The sequence below is a fragment of the Macaca thibetana genome, chromosome 15 (genome assembly GCF_024542745.1).
Source record: "Macaca thibetana thibetana isolate TM-01 chromosome 15, ASM2454274v1, whole genome shotgun sequence".
NCBI lineage: Eukaryota > Metazoa > Chordata > Mammalia > Primates > Cercopithecidae > Macaca > Macaca thibetana.
This window is the reverse complement of record NC_065592.1, coordinates 64,136,584-64,155,982: the sequence shown is the minus strand read 5'-3', so window position 1 is coordinate 64,155,982 and position 19,399 is coordinate 64,136,584. Positions and strand designations below refer to the sequence as shown.

Sequence of the window (19,399 nt, the reverse complement as noted above, 5' to 3'; positions counted from 1 at the left end):
TACTTCAGGCAATTCAATATTCTCTGCTGCCCCTCCCCAAGCCCCCACCAGTGTGATCCTCTCTTGTCTTCATTGATAGATCAGCTCTGGCCTCAGAGCAGCTTTATTAAATTAGTAGCACTTAATCTACTGTCATAGTGTCAACTGACATGGGGCAAACTAGCAGGCAGCAAGCCTTCCAGTGGCTCAGGAGAGCAAGTTGCCACAACTCAGGTAGTTTTGATTAGCTTTGTGCCAAGAGCTGTCTTCATGGGTGCCACTTCACTAAACAGGAGTATTTCCATCATTTAATAGCATTTAAAACAACTTTTTTTGTTCCCAAGGAGGAGGAGGAGCTATTTGAGGGAGAATTCTTGCCAATTACAGACTTATTATGACAGATGAAAAGATCGTAATTATACTTGGATTCCCTGCAGAAGTGCCTTAACACATCCATGACATCTAATAACCACATGCCTCAATGGAGGCTGACTTTTCCAAAGTTGCTTAACCTTTCATTTCTTTGCCGTCACACCAAAACCCATCTATGGGTGCTCAGAGAAATCAAGGAGGGAGACTCCATCAAGGCTAGGTGGCTGACATCCCTGATGCTTTGGGAGAGATACTCAGTCAGTGATAGCTGAGCCTGGGTAACTCCTTACTGGGGGTCTGAGGGGTACAGGCAGCCTGTCCAGAGGCCTGGGGCCAGGGCATCGCTCTAGAGTCCAGATAGCTTAGGTGCCTTCGTTAGAGGCCAGGGAAAACTGGACAGGTGGGTAAGACAAGCTGGGGAGATTTGAGCAGATATGGCCCTGCAGATGGAGAACAGAAAATACTAAATTGAAGGGGAGATTTCAGCAAAAGTTATAGTCTTGTTTGGTCTAATTTTTAACTTGGATTGGTTTAAGAAGTGGGGGTGATATTAAACACTGCTGAGTCAAAAGCATCTTTTTAAATAATTTCAACTTTTATCTTAGATATAGGTTGTACATGTGCAGGTTTGTTAGATGGGTGTATTGTGTGACACTGAGGTTTGGGGTACGAATGGTCCCATCACCCAGGTGGTGAGCACAGCACCCAGTAGGCAGCCTTTCAGTCCTCGCGCCCCTCCTCCTCTCCTCAGTGTTTACTGTTCCCATCTTTACGCCTGAGTGTGCCCAAGGTTTAGCTCCCAAAACGCACCTTCTCTATGCTTCATCCCATAGTCCCCGTGCAGGACGACAGGAGGAGGAAATGTGGTTGATTATGACATCTTTCCATCTGCCAGTTTTATGTCTAGATTATAACAAGGACAATTTGTGGAAAGCTGCTGCCAAGAGACTATAAACTGAAAGACAAGCATTCAGTCTGAAAAAATATGAAGTCATTATCCTGGTGGCTGCTGTCCACCAATTTGAAAGGGTTGGGAAGAAAATTTATTTTTGAAAAGCTCAGGTGCAAAGACACCTAAGTTCTTCCTTTAGTCTTCTTTTCCTCAAAAGAGCAGGGGCAAAGGCTTTGGGAAAAGGACTTCTGGAAAGTCACAGAAAAGGCATCCCTGAAGGGATAGCTATGGGGAGCAAGACGGAGGGCAGTGTCTGCTGTGCTCCATTGGGAGTGGCCAGGACCTCTGCAGCTCTGACCCAGCTTCGCCATCTGAGCCAAAGATGAGCTTGGTCTTCCTGAGAAATCTATTAAATAATATAGTGGTTCAGTCCAAATAGGAGCTTGGCTCTGAGTTCACCAACAAGTGTGCTTAAATAAGGTGAATTACACTGTGAGCTTAAGGGCTGTTAGGTGTATTTTGCAAAGAGCTACTGGAGTGTGTGGAGGTTTCTTGAAATCAAAAAGGTAAGAAGAGATCAGTGACTGATAAATCTTTAATATAAAAATTGTACAAGAATTTTGATACAAATTACAAGAGGTATTTGGACAAAATATGAATAAAATTCCATTTACATCCCCAAACCCTTATGCATTTTATGCAAAAGACATACTGTAGGCAGTTATAGTACAGAAAATACAACCAAAGTAATAGCAAATTAAAAAATTTAATTACCTTAGACTACCAATAAAAACAAAAAGCAAAACAGAACCAAAAAAAAATAAAACCCTTGTTCAAGGTACATACAGTATTTAGGAAGCTACCAACGTCCCAATGATTAGATCAGGGCGATGCACACGGTCCCATCCCTTGATGCAGTTACCGTTTGTAGTACAGACTTTGATTCTGTGGCAGGCTTATTGGAAGAGACTGGTTTTATGCAGATGAGAACAATAGAAACAGACAAAAAGGAATAAACAGCTAAACTCTGGGAGAGGGAGAGGACATATCTTGGTGAAAATTCCTTTTCTTCAAGATATTTCAATTCCCTTTGGCCACTTTTGCTGTCAAATATGCAGGCTGAGTCTAATACTTTTGTTACTGGAGACACACCAATGGGTCTGGAGCGAGTAAGAAAGGTATGTGTTCTCCCAGCTGTGTGAGGGATCTTGATAGTTCTAAAAGGCCTATTCCATCACCAGCAGGAGAGAACAGAGAACTTGCTTTCCCAGATCCCCAACCTGCCCCTTCCCCTTACCTTTGGGGAGACAGAAAAGCAGCAAGGACTTCATGGAAGAAGCCAGGCAGGGTGTGAGGGGAGTGGGGAAATGGGCATTTGCCTCACTTGGAAATCACGCACTGGTGTGTCAGTCATCCTCATACTGCTGAGTGGGCTACACACGAAAAGCCCAGGTCGTCTCAAGCCCAAGTCTTCTCCCCACTTCTCGACCGTCCTCACCCCTCTGACCTTCATGTACCCATGTTTAGCTCTCCTGCATTCTTTATACTGGCACTGGCAGGAAAATGGTAAGATTCTCTGCAGAGAAGCTGAACCAAAGTTTGCACAGGAAAGCGAAAGCACCATATACTAGAAATCTTAGTCTCATCAGGTTAAGATATAACACTAGAACATCTCATTCACTTAATTCACGTTATGTAAACCCTGGACAGGGCAGAACACATATTTCCAAAGCGAAAGCGATTAAAACCAGGATGAGGAAGGCGTGTTCTACCTTCTTGTTCAAACACGATTTTTTAATTTTAAGGGGGTTGGTGAGATCCAAAGAGCAAAGGGTGGGATTGAGAAAGACAATGGAAAAGTCAGAGGAGATTAAGATACACAATGAGAGGGATGGATTACTCTGTACAAAAACATGCAAAAACACTCCAGATTGGCTACTAGATTAAAAAAATAAAAAGTCAGCCTTGGTTGATACAGCTCAAGTGAACCTATTAACTCAGCACATTGTCTGGGAGTTCAAGAGCATCATACCTCATGAATCAATGCTTCTCACAGTGGCCACAGCACTGATTCACAGACGGGGTAGGGGATGCTTTGTCTCCTAGCATGGAAAAGGCAGGCAGTGAGGCTCCCACTCAAACAGTGCCGGGTCAGTTCACCTTGCAGGGACTGGAGCTTTCTCCCTTTTTTTGAGAACCATATCCAGGGCCAGATGAATGGAGCTCTCTCACACACCCAGGGTCTCCCCAGAGTCACCTCTCAATCCTTGCATTCCATGACAGAAGTGGGCAGAGCCAGTTAATAATTGATGGATTTGCCATCTTAGCTGTGCATTATCTCAACATCACATTTGGCAACAGGAAGCCTTATAAAATCTTGGTATAGCACTTAGATACTCTCTTTTCAAGAAATATACTTTTAATACTATCTATTTCTCTCCATTTTTCTTAAAATACCTCTTTCTGCTCTTCCTTCCCTTCAAAGATTCTTTTTTTAAAAAAGTGAAACAAAGCATTAAAAAAACTATTACAAATGTCCTTAAGCATCCCTGTTATTTTCGAGTTAAGGGGAGAAAGCTAATATCGGCGAGCAGAACTTGTGCAATTTTGGCAACTGGGTTTTCAATTAAGATTCTATTAAGATGTCCGATAAACGATTGTAATATATACATACTGAGGAACTTAAGTATCATGTCAACTAACTGCCTTTGCTCTAACCCAAGAGTACTTGCTCAAAGTGCTTTTCTTTCCAGTCCTCAGACTGGTTCATGAAATTATTTAGCGCAGATTTGTCAACATAGACCTGTTACATTGTCTATCTCTAAATCTGCTGCTTTTCTCTCCTTGCTAAAGTTCACATGGAAGATGATACCGATAGCTGATGTGTCTTACCTGGCTGACTAGTATCTTATTGAAATGTGACTGTTTGTAATGGGGCCAACTATCTTCTCTGAGACGTGCTGTGGGAAGGTTGGAAGGAAGCATGGCATCCCCTAGTTCCAGAAAGAAGACGCTCGATAGATCTTGCACTTCATTTAGTCACTATCTAGTCACTTTCCAACCATCATTTGAGTATTTCAATATACAAAAATAGCAGCCAATCCTGACACATTGTCTGGGCTCAAGGCATTTTGGAATATAACATTTTCATGTATTCTTCCTTTGTACCTTTGGTCCCCATCACTTGGTTTTCTAAAGCTCCCTGTACTTCTACTTACCAAAGTTCTTCGAAGTGGAGAATTTACCTTTTACCCATAGGGTGGTCCTTGTTTTAATGATTAAAGTCAAAAGCCTGGTGCCATCTTTTTTAGATTGTCAGTCCAGTTGGACAAAATAAAAGTTAATCTATCATGTTACACTATGGATTTGGAGGGGTCACTGAAAGATACATTTGTACATCTAGATCCATGGTTTGATGCCAAGGACAAGAAAAAAAAATTACCACTGTGTATAACCAGTTTACAACATGTACTTTTTGAAGGGGAAGAAAAATATTTGAATCTTTTCCCTACAAATTAGGGGGCAATATAATCTTACTTATGCCACTGACTTGCAGGAAAATTTGCTCTAATTATAGGGCCACATCCATTACTCTCAAAATGGAACTGCAATACTTAAGTTTTCAAAGAAGCAAAGGATGCTGTCACAGACAGCGTCTCTCTACTGACCCTTTATTTAAGAAGTCATCTTGTTACTGTCCACTTAATAGCTGGAGAGGGCACCGAGAGGCAGCCTTGGGCTTCCCAAAGACACAGTAGGTGTGTGTATGTGCTTGTGTGTTAGGAGGGGAGTACAACAGGGAAGAAGAGAGGAGAGAGAGGGAGAGAGGGAGAGAGAGAGAGAGAGACTGACTGATTGTGGATGTGTGTGTACATCAGGGAACTCGATGGGAAAGCCTAGCCCTTGTAGTCAATTTCTCCTTCACAAGGGGATAAACAGGCAATTACGCATCCTTTTATATTTGATGGCCAAGTGCTGAACTGGAAAGCACACTATTAGTTTGTGTCCCTTCAGGGCCAGGGCAATAAGTAGCCAGGAGAGCTGGGCTGAAGCAGAGAGGGTGTTGTCTGCTGTTAGTGTGACAGTCTTGTCAGCAGCGTTCACATTACTGGAAGGTAATAAAGTGACAAGTACGTTATTAGAAAGATATGAGGTGAAATTGAACTGAAGCTTCTTGCTGCTCAGCCCTGGCTTTTTTCTTTCCTCTTTTGTAATGGTCCACTATTTGTTACAAACTGAGCCTTGTCTTCATACCCCATATAAAAAAGATATTTTTTTTTCCTGCAGTAAAGGTCAAATGAATTTACAACACTTTAGAGGAGAAGAATAAAGATAGTTTTATGACAACTATAGTATGCTGCTCCAAAAATATATATAGCATTATAATGAACAATAATGCTGATCCAATTCAGTGTACATGTAAAAATGCTTGGTTTTTTTTAAACCTTCTGTTATTAAGCATTTGGATTTTTCAACAAATGCCAAAAAGACAGTATGTGACATACAGTTATTGCCGAATGACCACAGAAAATCATTTTGCGCAAGATGTGGGAAGGATGAGGATGATGACACAAGGAAGGACGGGTATGTGGGCAACAGTGATGAGAGATAACTCACTGGTCAGTTGTACAGCTGCATTTACATAGTACTGTTTGAAAATGACCATTTATGGTGAGCAACACTCCAGCCACAGGAAATATGCGACCGTCTGGGACAGATCAAACATGACCTTAGTACTAGCGCAAGCAAGACTACCACACGTGGTTTATCTCTGAGGGAAAATATGAAAAGAGAAGTTACTTGTTTATCTCATAGAACAGTAAATGAGCTCCCATTTTGACCAAGGTCTTTAGCCTAGTATTAATTACAATCATGGCTTTGTTGTGTTGCTACAGTGGCAAGCACGAGTGATGATCAAGAAAGGAATGATCCACGCTGGTGCCATTCGCACCTACTCCTCCATTAGGATGAAAGTGAGGTGTTACCACTGGCCTTTTCTATAGCCTCGCTGACCCCTGGCATCTTTCGGTTCTCAGGGGATTCCAGCAAGACTTCCCACTCAAAAACAAAGCAAAAGCAACCAAAACCCCACAACTGTTGGCTCTTCCTGACCCCAAAGGAACTTCAGCTATTCCATGCAGCTGTTCTTGCTTTCCTAACCCCTTCCTCAGAGCCGACTCACCTGGTCATGGGAACTCTGCAGGTCACTAGCATCAATATGCTCTCACCCACTGCAAGGCAGAGCTATGCCAGTCTCTTCCCTCAAGCCAACACTTCCAGTGCATTCCTGATTTCCTTTTCTAGCTACTCCCAAACCAGGGCAGGAACCGACCCTCTACTTAGTTGTGATGAAAACACCGTGATCCCTCCAGTCTTTTTGGTATCTTTTATTTCCCATCTTAGATCCATCCCAAAAAAATAAACAATGAGAGGGAAAAGCAAAACCACCTAATTTAAATATTTCAAGTGTGGAAGAAGATAAGTGATTTTAAAGAATGAAATTCGTCTGTCATAATTTTAAAAAAGAAGCTCTTAAGAAAAGGGTGTGACCACAGGATGAAAGAAAGTTTCTTCTGGATGATTTATTTCTTGATGATAGCAGATGTAGCGTGTCTTATGACGGTTGAATTTTATTTACTGTGTTAGTCAATCTAACCCAATGCTAACAGACCAGATACAAGTTAGGACTGCTCAGGTCAAGCTGTCAGCAGTTAGCAGCATGTCCATCTCAATCTGGTGACTAGCTTCTTTATGTTTTAATTGTCAACAGCCCTCATTCTCATTTGCTTGGCACACATCTGGGGTGTGTACAGAGAAAGGGTAAAAAAAGGTCACATTGTATGTAGTGGGAACCTAGTGCATAGTTTCTCCTGAGTAAAATGAGGGGAATGCCTCTGGAACAGCCCATTCTTGATATATTCAAAGATTTTTTTTTTTCTTCCTTAGAGCAATGTATACTAATGGGGCCATTAACCAGGTAAATGCCTTTCTCCTCTTACTGAAAGGGCCTGAAAATTCGTGACCAAACAAGTAACACTATGAGGACAGTGGCACCATTGTGCCAAAAAGGTTTTAAAACATGTTTGCCATGTTGAAAAGGAAAACGTTAACACCTTTAAAACTTTAAAAGGCATCAGGCTGAACAGGGCAGCTGGACTAAGATTTGGAATGAGTTACACTGGGTTGACTTATTTAAATACAATTAATACCAGAACAAAGAATGCCAAGGATTTTTATCACACTTTTAAACCAGATTACTTATTATCTATCCTTTTTCTTTGTTTCCATAGCATGCAGATATTCCCGAAAGCGGACTAAACCTGATATTTACAAAAACATAGTTTTAAATGATCAAGACAGTAAGTTTCAACATCAGCTAGAGAGCATGCACAGTCACAGCGCCTAATTTTGTACCTGTGATAAACTCTGGCTAAAACCAATCACATGGGAAAAAGCTTGTTGGATAAACATCTAAATCCCTATTAATTTTCGGCCAGCGTAGAATGGATGTGGCTTGAGAGAAGCTGTTTAACAACAAAAAAATGAAAAAATAAATGAGTAGGAATGGGCAAGATGAAGAGCTCAATGACTAAAATGCTCATCTCTTTATCCTTCCTGTTTACAAATAAGCCGTGGGATCACCATCTTAACTAGAATTCTAGTTAAGTCAAAACACGACACTCAGGCACACACTCAAGAACAAGCAATACTTTGGGAACAGAAGAATTGTACATTTTATGATTTTCCATTGCATGTACTACATCCATCCACTCCCCCATCCCTTTTAAGCAAATATGCTTTATATTGGAAAATGTTATTTACTCATTTAGAAGGCCACCGTAACGACTGGGCACTTGAGGCACAAAAGTAGTAGCAAATAGGGGAGATACTTAAAAAGTGTCAGCTGTCCAGGACTTATTGCCATTTCTCTGACAAAAAACAGGTGAACACATCCATGTTTCCAAGCAAGGGAAACTCTACTTCTAGAATCTCATTACTTCTGGACTTTTTCTAACTGGCTATACACATTAGCTTGGTTCGCAGCAAGTAACAAACATTTGTTCTAAGCCTGGTTCATTTGCTGATGTGACCTGCTGATAGCTATGTAATTCACTCACGAGGGCTATCTGACCTTTTATTTGACATTAAATTAAACAGACTAAACATTGCTGTTGTACAAGATAGGTTCTACTAACTCAACTGAATGTAACTTTTCAAAGTTGCTGAAATAAAAGTGTGTATTTATTTTCATAAAACTACATGTAATCTAAGCACACTGCAAAAGCCAGAGTTTCTATGTTTTGTTGGGATATTAAAAATATTTTCCCACCCTTTTGGAATCTAATCATTTGGTAATGGGGCAACAGCACAATACAGAGAACGCTGAGAGGACCAAAATGTTTGCAAACAAACTTTCATTATTCTAGTTCAATCTTTCACAAACATACTGTACAGAGTCTTCTATGGTATAAAACAAAGGAAACATCTCTGTCTATTCAGTTTAACACAACACCAAAATAAAGCAATTAAGACTTTGGGGAATTCAAAGGTACAAGAAAACAAAAACGGTTATTACTAATTTCCTCAACTTTTTACCATAAACACTTGTCATTTAACATAGTGTTTGGATATAGTTTCTTTTGTACGGCAAATACTTTTGGTCTTTCCTCCCTGTAGAACAAATGAAGAATTAAAATGAACCCCATAGCATCCTCCAAAAGAGGTGAAAAGATAAAGCTCCTAGACATAACTAGCCTATCTTTAAGAATCTATTGTTTCTGAAATTTTCACAAATAAAAATACTGAATCCCCAACTAATGATGCTTATTTTGGGAAACAATAAATACTGTGAGGTACAATAAATCCTACAGGAATAACAATAACAACAGAAACATATTAACAGTTTCCTTTGGCAAATTTAACGGAAGTGAATGCTGATGTGAACATAGAAAAAATAATTACAAAAACATGAAAAATGGAAACGACATAAAAGTTAAAACAAAGGGGTATTTCTAACTTTAGACTGATGAGAGAAATGTCTGAGGCCATTAAATGCAAAAAAGAAATACATTCTCTTTAAATTATTGTGTACTGTTTGACAAAATATTCCTTGTTTATCTCTTCCTTTCCTCTCCACTTAAAAAAAAAAAAGGAAAAAAAAAAAAAAAAAAAAAAAAAAAGAAAAAAAAAAAAGACAACAAACCAGTCTGCAATGCACACCCTAATGGTTTTGGCTGCAGACTGAACTTGAGTAAATATCATCATTAGTCAGTATGTTGTGGTAGCTGAGGCTGCCGATGTGGTTAACCAGCTCAGGCAACATGTGTAAACATCGGAAACAAAACAAAACAAAAAAGGTTTGGAGAATAGTCTCTCCCCTCTTTCTCACTCTCAATTGCTTGGTTTCAGGCTTGCTTTCATTTCTCTCTGACAAATCGTGTGGGGAAACACAAAACACTAAACATTGAGAGATCCTAGTTTAAAATCCCCTTCTTCTGGCTTTTCAGAAAGGAGTGTTGCTCAATTCAAGTTTAGCACATGTTTTCAAAGCTTCCAAGTACTGCTGCTGTTAAATGCCTTTTGATTTTGTCTACCAAACAGGCCTGAATTATAGTACGACTGCAGAATTTGCAACAAATTAGACAGCCATACAAGAGACCGACCCAGTTCAGAGGATTTCTTTTGAAAGGATAAGGGTTAGGGCCTTGGAAATGAGTGTTCAACTCTTTTACTGTATTCATCTTTGTTCCGTAGCGAGTAATTTGGGCTTTTGTATCCTGAAATGTTATCCTGCCTCTGAAGAATAAATGCCTTGGCTGTTTCACACCACATAATTTTGTTTTCCTTTTATGTAACTTAACGTATAAGCAAGAAGGATGCAATGTTGATTCTAATAACATTCGGCACTTGAAAGAATCACCAAGTGTTTTTTTAAAAAGCGGTTTTCTGGTGGCCGACAAATTGGCCTGTGGTTATGTTGAGTGACTAATTGTATTTTCTTTTCTGGAAACTTGTGCAAAGTTGGCAGTTTTGTGTTAACACTAATACTTTGTTTGGCATTTGTGCCCTATACTGACCAGACCATTTTTATACAAGTGAATTTTTTTTTAAAAAAGACACTTACTGAAGTATGGCAATAGTTTAAGGATAAAAAAGAAGCATGGTTATTACACATCCCCTTGTAGTGTATGAAAAAAAGTGCATGACAGGATTTATGTACTAGTACAGGACATTTTAAAAAATCAGATCTGTGCTGTAAAGCATGCCAGCACCTCTTTACCACTATATCTAACAGGTAGTAAAAACAAGACCATGTTTTTTTTTTAAAAAAAAAATGTGCATTAATGCTAACATAAATGAATAGAGCTAGCCAGCAAACTATTTTTTCCTGCATATCTAACAGCTGGATGTAACTGTAAAAATTAAACAAAAAAGTTAAACAACCATCAATACAATTGTTTTACATCAATGGCCCCTCAAGGCTAAATATTTACAGGTGAATCTGCCATGCTTTAATTGAAGATTCTTTCAAAACCTTAAAGTTCACAAAAGACAACTGTAAGAAGTTCCTTTTTGTTTCTTTTTTTTTTTTTTTTTTTTTCCCTTTTATTTTTGCAGGCAACAGTCATGGGTACAACAAATTGTCTCTTTGGGGAAGACCAAGAATTATTCTGTCAAAACTGGGGCTAGTTGCACACTGTGTGTGTGTGTGTGTGTGTGTGTGTTTAAAGGGGTACTCTGTTTTCACCCTTAAATCAAAGATCCCACTCCTTTCCCAAAACTTTTATAAAGGGAAGTGAAAAAAATTCAAAAGCACCTAGTGTTTATCTTATTTATCTCAAGGAAATACGTGTGTGTGTATGTAGCCACAGAGCATACATTAATGCACACACACACACACACCCCAAGTACATAAGCGCACACTGACTATGGCAGTTCAAACACGTAGGCCATCTGGTGAGAGCTGGCATTTGTAGTGTCCATTCTGAGACTAATCTACTGAAGTGAAGGGAATGTTTTTGTGGAGATTAGGGTTCTGACTGTGCCGATTTCGGCTTCGTACAGAGGAAAACATCATATTGCAACCTGGGACTTTGCACTTGTGCATTTCTCGCAAATGCACGGTTTTGTAGTGCACTCTCAGGGTCCCCTTGTTGCTGTACATTTTGTGGCAAATGTTGCACATGATCCCACCATTGCTCCCAGACAAGCTGCTGAACATAAGAGATCCTGAAACTTCAGCCCCTAGGCTGCCAGGGAGGGCGGGGGCCTCGGCCTTGTGTGCCGACTCCCCACTGTCACTCGCCCCGTCAATGTCATCGAGAAGAATCCCCTCGTCACTGCCTGCGTCGGATTCTCTGGAGGAATGGATGCTGCTGCTGGACTGGAGGCTGGAGGTGGTGCTCAAGTCAAGGACCATGTAGTCCTCTGCCATGCCTCTCCCATACCCGTTCAGGTGGGAGTCTTCAGTCCCTGCGGGAGAGGAGGCGTCTTCCCTGACATCGAGCCCCATGGGGTGCTGGGCACCATAGATCTTCACCAAAAATTCATCGCGGAGGTCCTTGCTAAGGGAGGGCTGCGATGAGTCCAGGCCCATGTCATCGAGTTCTTTGGTCAACAGTTTACGATGTAGGTTTATGTTGGCACTGTGTCTAGGAAAACAAGAGGGAAGGGGGGGTAGGTGGATAGGGGTTGGGGAGAGGTGAGAAAAAGGAAAGCATTTTAAAATTGATTCAGCTTTCACTAGGTATCAAATAAGCACATTCACTGCTAATTACACCATTATAAAAGCAAGCATTCCCCTATATCCTCAGGATCTGGGAGTTTAGTGGTGGTGGTGGGAGGTGCAATCAGGGGAACTTTCCATTAACATAATTTTTATAAGAGAGTAAAATCTGTCAATGGTAGGATGAATGCAAACCCATGCACCTTTTTCTCAATGATTACTGTTAGTTTTACTATGTAGCAGCATCAGCTGCAGAGAATTTCATGGCAGAGATTTTATAATATATATTAAATAGGATAAAAGAATAGAAACTTTCTGCTTGTCTAAATGGAACAGTCTAAATTTAACAAAAAACAAGAAAAAATAAACATCTTTTCTATACAGCACACACTGTATTTTGAGGTATAGGAAAAATTCATTTTTTTAAAAAGTAGTCTAGATAATTTAGATATAACTTCAAAAAACAATGAAATCTTCCTTCTCTACCCTCCACATTTCAAGCTTTAAGGAAAAACAATAGCTTAACAGATTAAGCAATTTGAAATAGGGTTACAGACTGTCTTTTAACAACACGAATGCCTTTTGTCAGAATGATTTGGTAATCCCAGTTAAATCTAATAATAAAATACATTTACTTTTTAGAAGTATGTGCATTTTAGTGTCCAAAATATTTTCATCGAGTAATTCTACTTTAAAATTTAATTATTTAAGACAAAAACTGAAAAACAGAAACTTTTTTAAAAAATAAAATCCACCCACCTTTTTAAAAAAAGTCACACTCAACAACAGAAAAAAAAAAAAAAAAAAAAAAAAAAAAAAAACCCAGAGGTACAAAATTAAAACACAGTAAGTACAAAAAAAAAAAAAAAAAAAAAAAAAAAAAAAAAAAATCAAGCACAACAATAACACAGGGTTCCTCTATTTTAACAACTGGAACCCATACTTCTTAGACAAGCAAAACTTTTATTCTACTCACTGACTGCTTTGCTTGTATATATATATATAGACAGGATTTGTCCCAGAGAATCCACAGGGACATCATGATTTACAAAGCCTGATATGTTATCATCTATCTGGAAACATTGTCTTTGTATTTATATCCCCCACTTATTTTTAAAGTGCCCTTGGGCATATACCTCTCTCCACCTGCAAAGGCTCACATGTTCAACAGTACCTAAATTGAAGGTTACCTTTCCAAAAAATAAACGAACGTATCTACAGATAAATAAAAGCTTCTCAATACTGGTGGAAGCTCTACAGCTTGGAGAAGTAATTGTGATAAGAGAAATGACCTAAATGGCTGATATAAAGTTCAACAGACCTCCCGATTATACTTAAAAGTATGGAAGACCAAAATGCGTCATTCCATTTGGTGGCAAACACGGTTGATATTTCCTAGAGATGGTTGAGAGGTATGTGCCTCAGAGACAAGAAAGGTGGGGAACACTTCTCCACCTTTCCACACAAGACAATATACAGCACTCTGGGTTTTAAGGGGCAGAGGGCAGCAGCCCTCTCCAACTGCACTTAGGAAGGCTGAGCTTACCTTGTGACAATAAGATCAGCTTTCTAATCTTTTGCTAAATCGATCACAAAAGAAAGCAAGAATAAGAGACAGAGAGAGAGAGAGAAAGAGAGAGAAAGAGAGAGAGAGAAAACAAATTCACATTCTAGACATCTGGTTTTGAAAAACGTAAGCAATAAAATAGGGATTTAAAACGTTCTGATCACAAAATTATTTTCTGTCATAAGCGATCATCCCATACGCTGTCTTGATGATTTTCAGATCAGCTGTATAATCCAAAAATCATAAATCAAATTAAAATAAACCAAATTCACAGCATCATCATCATCCACAAATGAGTTTTAAACAGATGCATGCAGTGTGTGGGTATGTGAATGATAAACAGAAGTTGTCCCCACGGTCCCTGCTCTGACACAGTAATTCCCCGTTTCCTTGGTGTCAGATGGCAGGTGACTCCAAGTGCAGGTTGCTAAGCAAAGTGCAGGAAATGCCTACTGTGAGGTCTTTACTCTGACATGTGGGTACACCACCAGAGTTATTACAAGAATGTGGAAGTAGAGTTACGCTATGCGCTATTATTCTATTGATAAAACAATCTGCCAACTATATGCAGCTCACGAAATCCTATCCCTGTTTATTATTTTTTAACACCCTTCCCCTTTCTTAATTTCACGAGCACACATTTTGCGATGACTGTAATCTAGAACTCTGTTGCTTCTCACACATCTGCAGTTACCACTTCCTAGGTTCACTGCTGAGAAAATAGCAGCCAGACACACAGCAGTTGCATCAAGACATACTGAATAAGGAAGAATAAATTAACATTGAGAAAAGGACACACAGATCACCCAGATGGACACATCTTCCCTAAGATGACTTGTGAAATTACACATCTCCACCAATATGTTACCAGGAAGAGATTTTCTCTTCATTTCTCACTTACAGCAGTAGAAATCTGTAATCTAATTAGACGATGTACCAGCCCTCAATATCTGTCAACCAAACGATGTGCAGAAATGTGTAGACCAGCTCTGGCACTCTGTTCAACAGTGTCCCTTTTCCGCTGTCAGCAGTACTGTTGGCCTCTGCTAATATAATTACATTGACTTTTATTCAATTAAGTGCCATCCCTCACTTTAAAAAAAAAAGCTACTTTATCAATTGATTCAGGTGTAATGCAATAATAAAGATGAACTCATGGCAGTGCATTAGCTCTGCTCTTCATAACTTCAGTACACGGGTTCATTCATGGTAGTCGATTTCCATTATGCGACCACAGTTCACAAGAATTGATTCTTTTATGTTCAATTCTTAATCTATTTCATTTTTGTTTAATAATCCTACTAAATGCCATATGCAAAACACTTGAAGTGGAGATGGGAAGGATGGACTGAGGAAAGTCTGCTGTTCACTCTCATGATAGTGGGCTTGAAGATTTTCTCACAAACTCACACAGTATTCCTAAGGTGGAAGGAAGGAAAGCACGAGAAGGAAAACAGACTAAAATTCTTTAGAGGGTACTGATCCTGCCCAAGAGGTTAGGGTTCAGTCTCCACAGAATGGACAAAAGACAGCACTTGATTTTAACAAAGACCTATTGTTGGATTCTTGAATCAGTCAATCCAGACCATTAGCTGTCATAAAATACTGTCCTCATGAGATTCAAAGACCTAGGGTTAATAGCAATTTGAGGACTATTACAAGTTTATCAGGATCAGCAAAACTGAAGAGGTGAAAAGAAAGGGAAGATGGAATAGACACAGAAAGAACTCTCACCTACTGATAATCAGATGTAGAGAGAAGACCCTAAAATGGGAGGAAGGCCAGAGAGTGCTGGAAACCGGCGGGGGACTCCCTGGCAGAGGAAGCCATACTCAGTTGTATGCAACAATTGGAACAAAGAATCCAACAAGGAACCAATTTTGAGTTCTCCAGTGATAGAGATGGTTTTTCTACAAACAGATTTAGTGTTCTGAATATTTATCTCTAGGAAAGAGGGAAGAATTATCATTAACAAAAATCTAGACTGTATCAGAACATCTTATATTCTATAAGAACATGAACAGCAGAAAGGTTTCTACTTGTTTTGATTTGGAAGGCAAGAAAGAAACATGAGTTCACAGGTAGAAGGGATAAGGATTTCGTCTTAGGAAGTGCAGTGGTAATCATTAAGGCAGTGGTCCAAACCTTAGCCCCAGATGTTCACTTTCAAGAACATAACTAAATCTTATTCAATATTATGTGTCCTGCACATGAAGTAGAATACTCTGTACAGAGGAGGTACTTAAAAGTACATTGGTTTCCCTTCCATCAATAATATGCATGAGTCTTCAGGAAGTATTTCCCAAAATACACTGTAGAAGGGAAGAAAACAATGATCCCAAGGTAGGACTCATGTAACAGAATATCCAAGGAAAGGTGGTGGCGACACTACAAATGGTGATTCTGACGCTATTAATACCCTAGTGTGTTATAAGGGAATGCCACAAAATTAGGGTATGAAAAAGCCCTGTAACTTGGGCTATGCTTGGAATTACAAATGCTTCCTTTAAACCTCTGTACTCTTTCTATACTGTGAATTTACCAAAAGCTTCTTAAAGACCAAGATCACCTTTAAAAGCAAAAAGTTATAAAACCTTGGACTGAGGGGAGGGTGCTGCAGAACCAAACTTCTTTCTTCTTTGAAATGCTGAGTGGAAGTACTCTAACTGGACTAAAGTGGACTACCAGTCTTTTTCTGTTCCTTTGATGGAAACTTTACCATGCAACCACAGAAGACATGAAATTCACCAAATGTAGTCAAGTAAGTGCAAATGCCCTTCAGAAAGAAAGCAAGTCTTGCCTTGGATTTCTCTTTTCTCATCACATTAAGTTAGATTTAATGTGATGTCTGGTCCATAAAAATTAAAACTAAAAACAAAAACACTATCTAAAGAAAGTGTTTTGAGGTTTTAAACTTGACTTTAAGATACAGGGAAGACACGAAAAAGAAAACAAAAAACAAAAAACAAGTTGCATCACCAAATTAGAAAATAAGACTGGCAGTCAGAGACTGAATAATGAATCAAGCTATAGGCTGCACAAAGTGTCTTAATTCTTAATCAGATTTGAACTAGTCTAAACTTACTGAATTGAAACAAAATACTTGATAATTAATTAGAATGCCTCAAGTGAAAAATAATTGAGGCCCCACTTTGGATTAGTTTTTGCCTTTATTTTCCAGCTCAACTCTGCTGTTCAACACACACACATTCCCCAATTCTCAAATGATATTGTGCAGAATGATCATAATAATATATACATAGCAGATGCCATATGCATGCCTATTTGTTTGTATGTATGTGTCTACATACATGTATATGGGGAGGGGGGAGAGAGAGAGATAAATTTATATCCAATCTGGGTAAGTCTAGATGCTAGGGTTAAGTATATTTTGGGACTACTGAGTCAACAATACTTTTGAGTAGAAATGTAAACCTGCTATCCAAATCCACAGAAATGAAAAATTAAAACTTCTGCCTCTCATTAGTCCTTTTCTTATCTGGATTGCTACAATACTATCTATTATACTTACCTCAAAATTTTTGTATTATCATTTATTAATAATGAATGCTTATGGCTCTGTGCACAAAATGATACTTTTGACACTATACCTTTCTGTAAAATTAGTAGTTGTTCTACAGGTTATTATTTAAAGATTCCGTCCAAAAGATGTGAAAACCATCCCCTAGCTCAGTAAGAAAATTCAATGTGAAATTCTAGTGGGTAACACTCAAAAAGCCCCAAATGTAAGGAAGTACATATTAAATGCAAGAAACAAAATCTAAGCAAATTCTTGCAAATTAAAAGTATGAAATTCAGTCATTTCAACCCCTTTCAATATAAAACAAATCATCCATACTGGTCACGCAGGCAGTTTCCTCTACATTCAAATTATTCACTTGAAGATAAGCTCCCACCAAACTCTTTAGGGGTTTAGCTAATTTACTGCACAGATACGGCACGTCTGTTGTAATAACAGGTAGGATGTATTGGGGTCGACCATTTATCAGAATTAGACTTCTTTTCTCAATTCACAGTGAATTATGCTGCCTACACGACTCCCCTCTCTCAGAGCCTGCCATCCCCGTATGGCCCCTAATGTGGCAGGCAAACAAAATTGACAGTCTCATCTTGTCAACAAGGGGCGATTCTCCTGAGAAGCCATTTAACTTTGCAGGGGAAGCAATGTATTAATGTGCTTGTCCCAGGAATGTTAATCATCTTCAAGCTTCCGATCTAACTTTGACGTGAACGAAATCACCAAATTTGTTTACTAAATGAATCGTAATATGCTAATAAGAAAGCATGACATATATGGAAAAGCCAAACAGATGGTTTGTTTACTCCACTTTGCAACTTTATAAATGTTGTAACTCTGAAGACGTTAGTGAGAATTATTGGTTTGTTGGCAGAGGCAAACATGTCTTTCGCATACTAAATCTGGCGCTACAGTTAGAAAACAATTTGTCATTGCTGTGGAATGCATAAAAAATGTTAATGTAGGGATGGCATTTGGGAAGGCAGATTGGTAGATGGGAAATGTGTATGCTGGATGCTCAGGTTAAGTGTAGAATTGATATCCAGCAGCCCCATTCCCTAACCATTTTACTTTTGAGTTGTATCTGACACATCGAGGCTTCTCAAGGGTGCTGATTATTCAATAGGTACCTGTTGCGCTGTAATGTGAGATGAGTGTTACACTGTGAACAGGATTATGTTTTCACAGCATTTGGAAGTGTTCTCAATCAGGCAGCTCATATGGTGCTCAGTTTACTACTATTGTTGGGTAAGAAAAAGCAAAGCCATGAGCCCTGGCATCTTTTAAGGACTTACTGAGAATAAATCTGAGCTTTAATTTTGAGTTTTGTATTTACCCTGGACAAATTAACCCTCAAGCTTTCCATTCCTTGTTTTATATAGTCTGACTTATATAAAGATTTTAGAAGATATATTTCCAAAATAATAGGAGCTAATTTTTACAGGCATGTGCCACCACACCCAACTATTTTTTTTTTTTTTTTTTTTTTGGTCAGTATAGAAGGGTTTTTGCTATGTTGGCCATGCTGGTCTTGAACTCCTGGTCTCAAGCAATCTGCCTGCCTCAGCCTCCCAAAGTGCTGGAATTACAGGCGTGAGCCACCACGCCCAGCCTAAAATGGTTAATTTATGATCTTCTTAAAATACAACATTCAGGATGCATGAGTTCCCCAAGGGAGGTGACAGTATTTTGTAGGACAATCAATATTATTATTTAGCTATGGCTTTATCTAGAATTCTGTGTTGAAAATGAAACTAATAAAGACACCTGAATAAGAAGAGTGAGCATAATCTAATTTACAAGTTTGATTAAATGTCAAAACTACCAGCCAAAAAATGAAAACTTCATTTAACCAACCAGCAATGCATGTATGCTACTAAATGTTTTAGTATTTAGAAATAGATGATTTTTGTGAAGTTCTTTTTACCTTTTATCTGCACAGGCAGAGTCTGAAATGCAGGATTTTGTATTAAAGAAGTACTTATTCCCTCTTATGTTATTAACCACTCCCAACATCCTGGTCATAGAGATACATGTTGAGACTACCACTAATCTTGTGGGATTTCCTGGTGTATCACCACACAGCACTGAACTTTTTACCCAAGAAATGAGAGAGCAAAGTGATCTAAAGAAACCACTGAGTTCATCTTGCTGTCCAAGGATCACTTTGAAGCAGGAAGCATTAGCAACTGTTCCAGCCTGGTGCTTATATCTCATTTGAAACATCTCATTCCTGACCAACAAAGAAAATTTCAATAAAGTACTTTTACTGATTTAACAACAGGGAGCTCCTGGGAATGTCAAAGTGCTAAGCCTTTTCCAAGG

General features: G+C 38.9%; 1 protein-coding gene across 5 annotated transcripts in view; it reads right to left on the bottom strand.

Moving 5' to 3' along the window:
* Positions 1–1,820: 1,820 nt before the first annotated feature.
* The window catches only part of BNC2 (basonuclin 2), a 459,271-nt gene continuing 441,692 nt past the window's right edge, over positions 1,821–19,399 (bottom strand). For all 5 annotated transcript variants that reach the window (XM_050761635.1, XM_050761636.1, XM_050761637.1 and 2 more), the window contains one exon: positions 1,821–11,895. In XM_050761635.1, the coding sequence (XP_050617592.1) occupies positions 11,235–11,895 (661 nt within the window). In that variant the 3' untranslated portion in view covers positions 1,821–11,234. The remainder of the gene's footprint in view (positions 11,896–19,399) is intronic.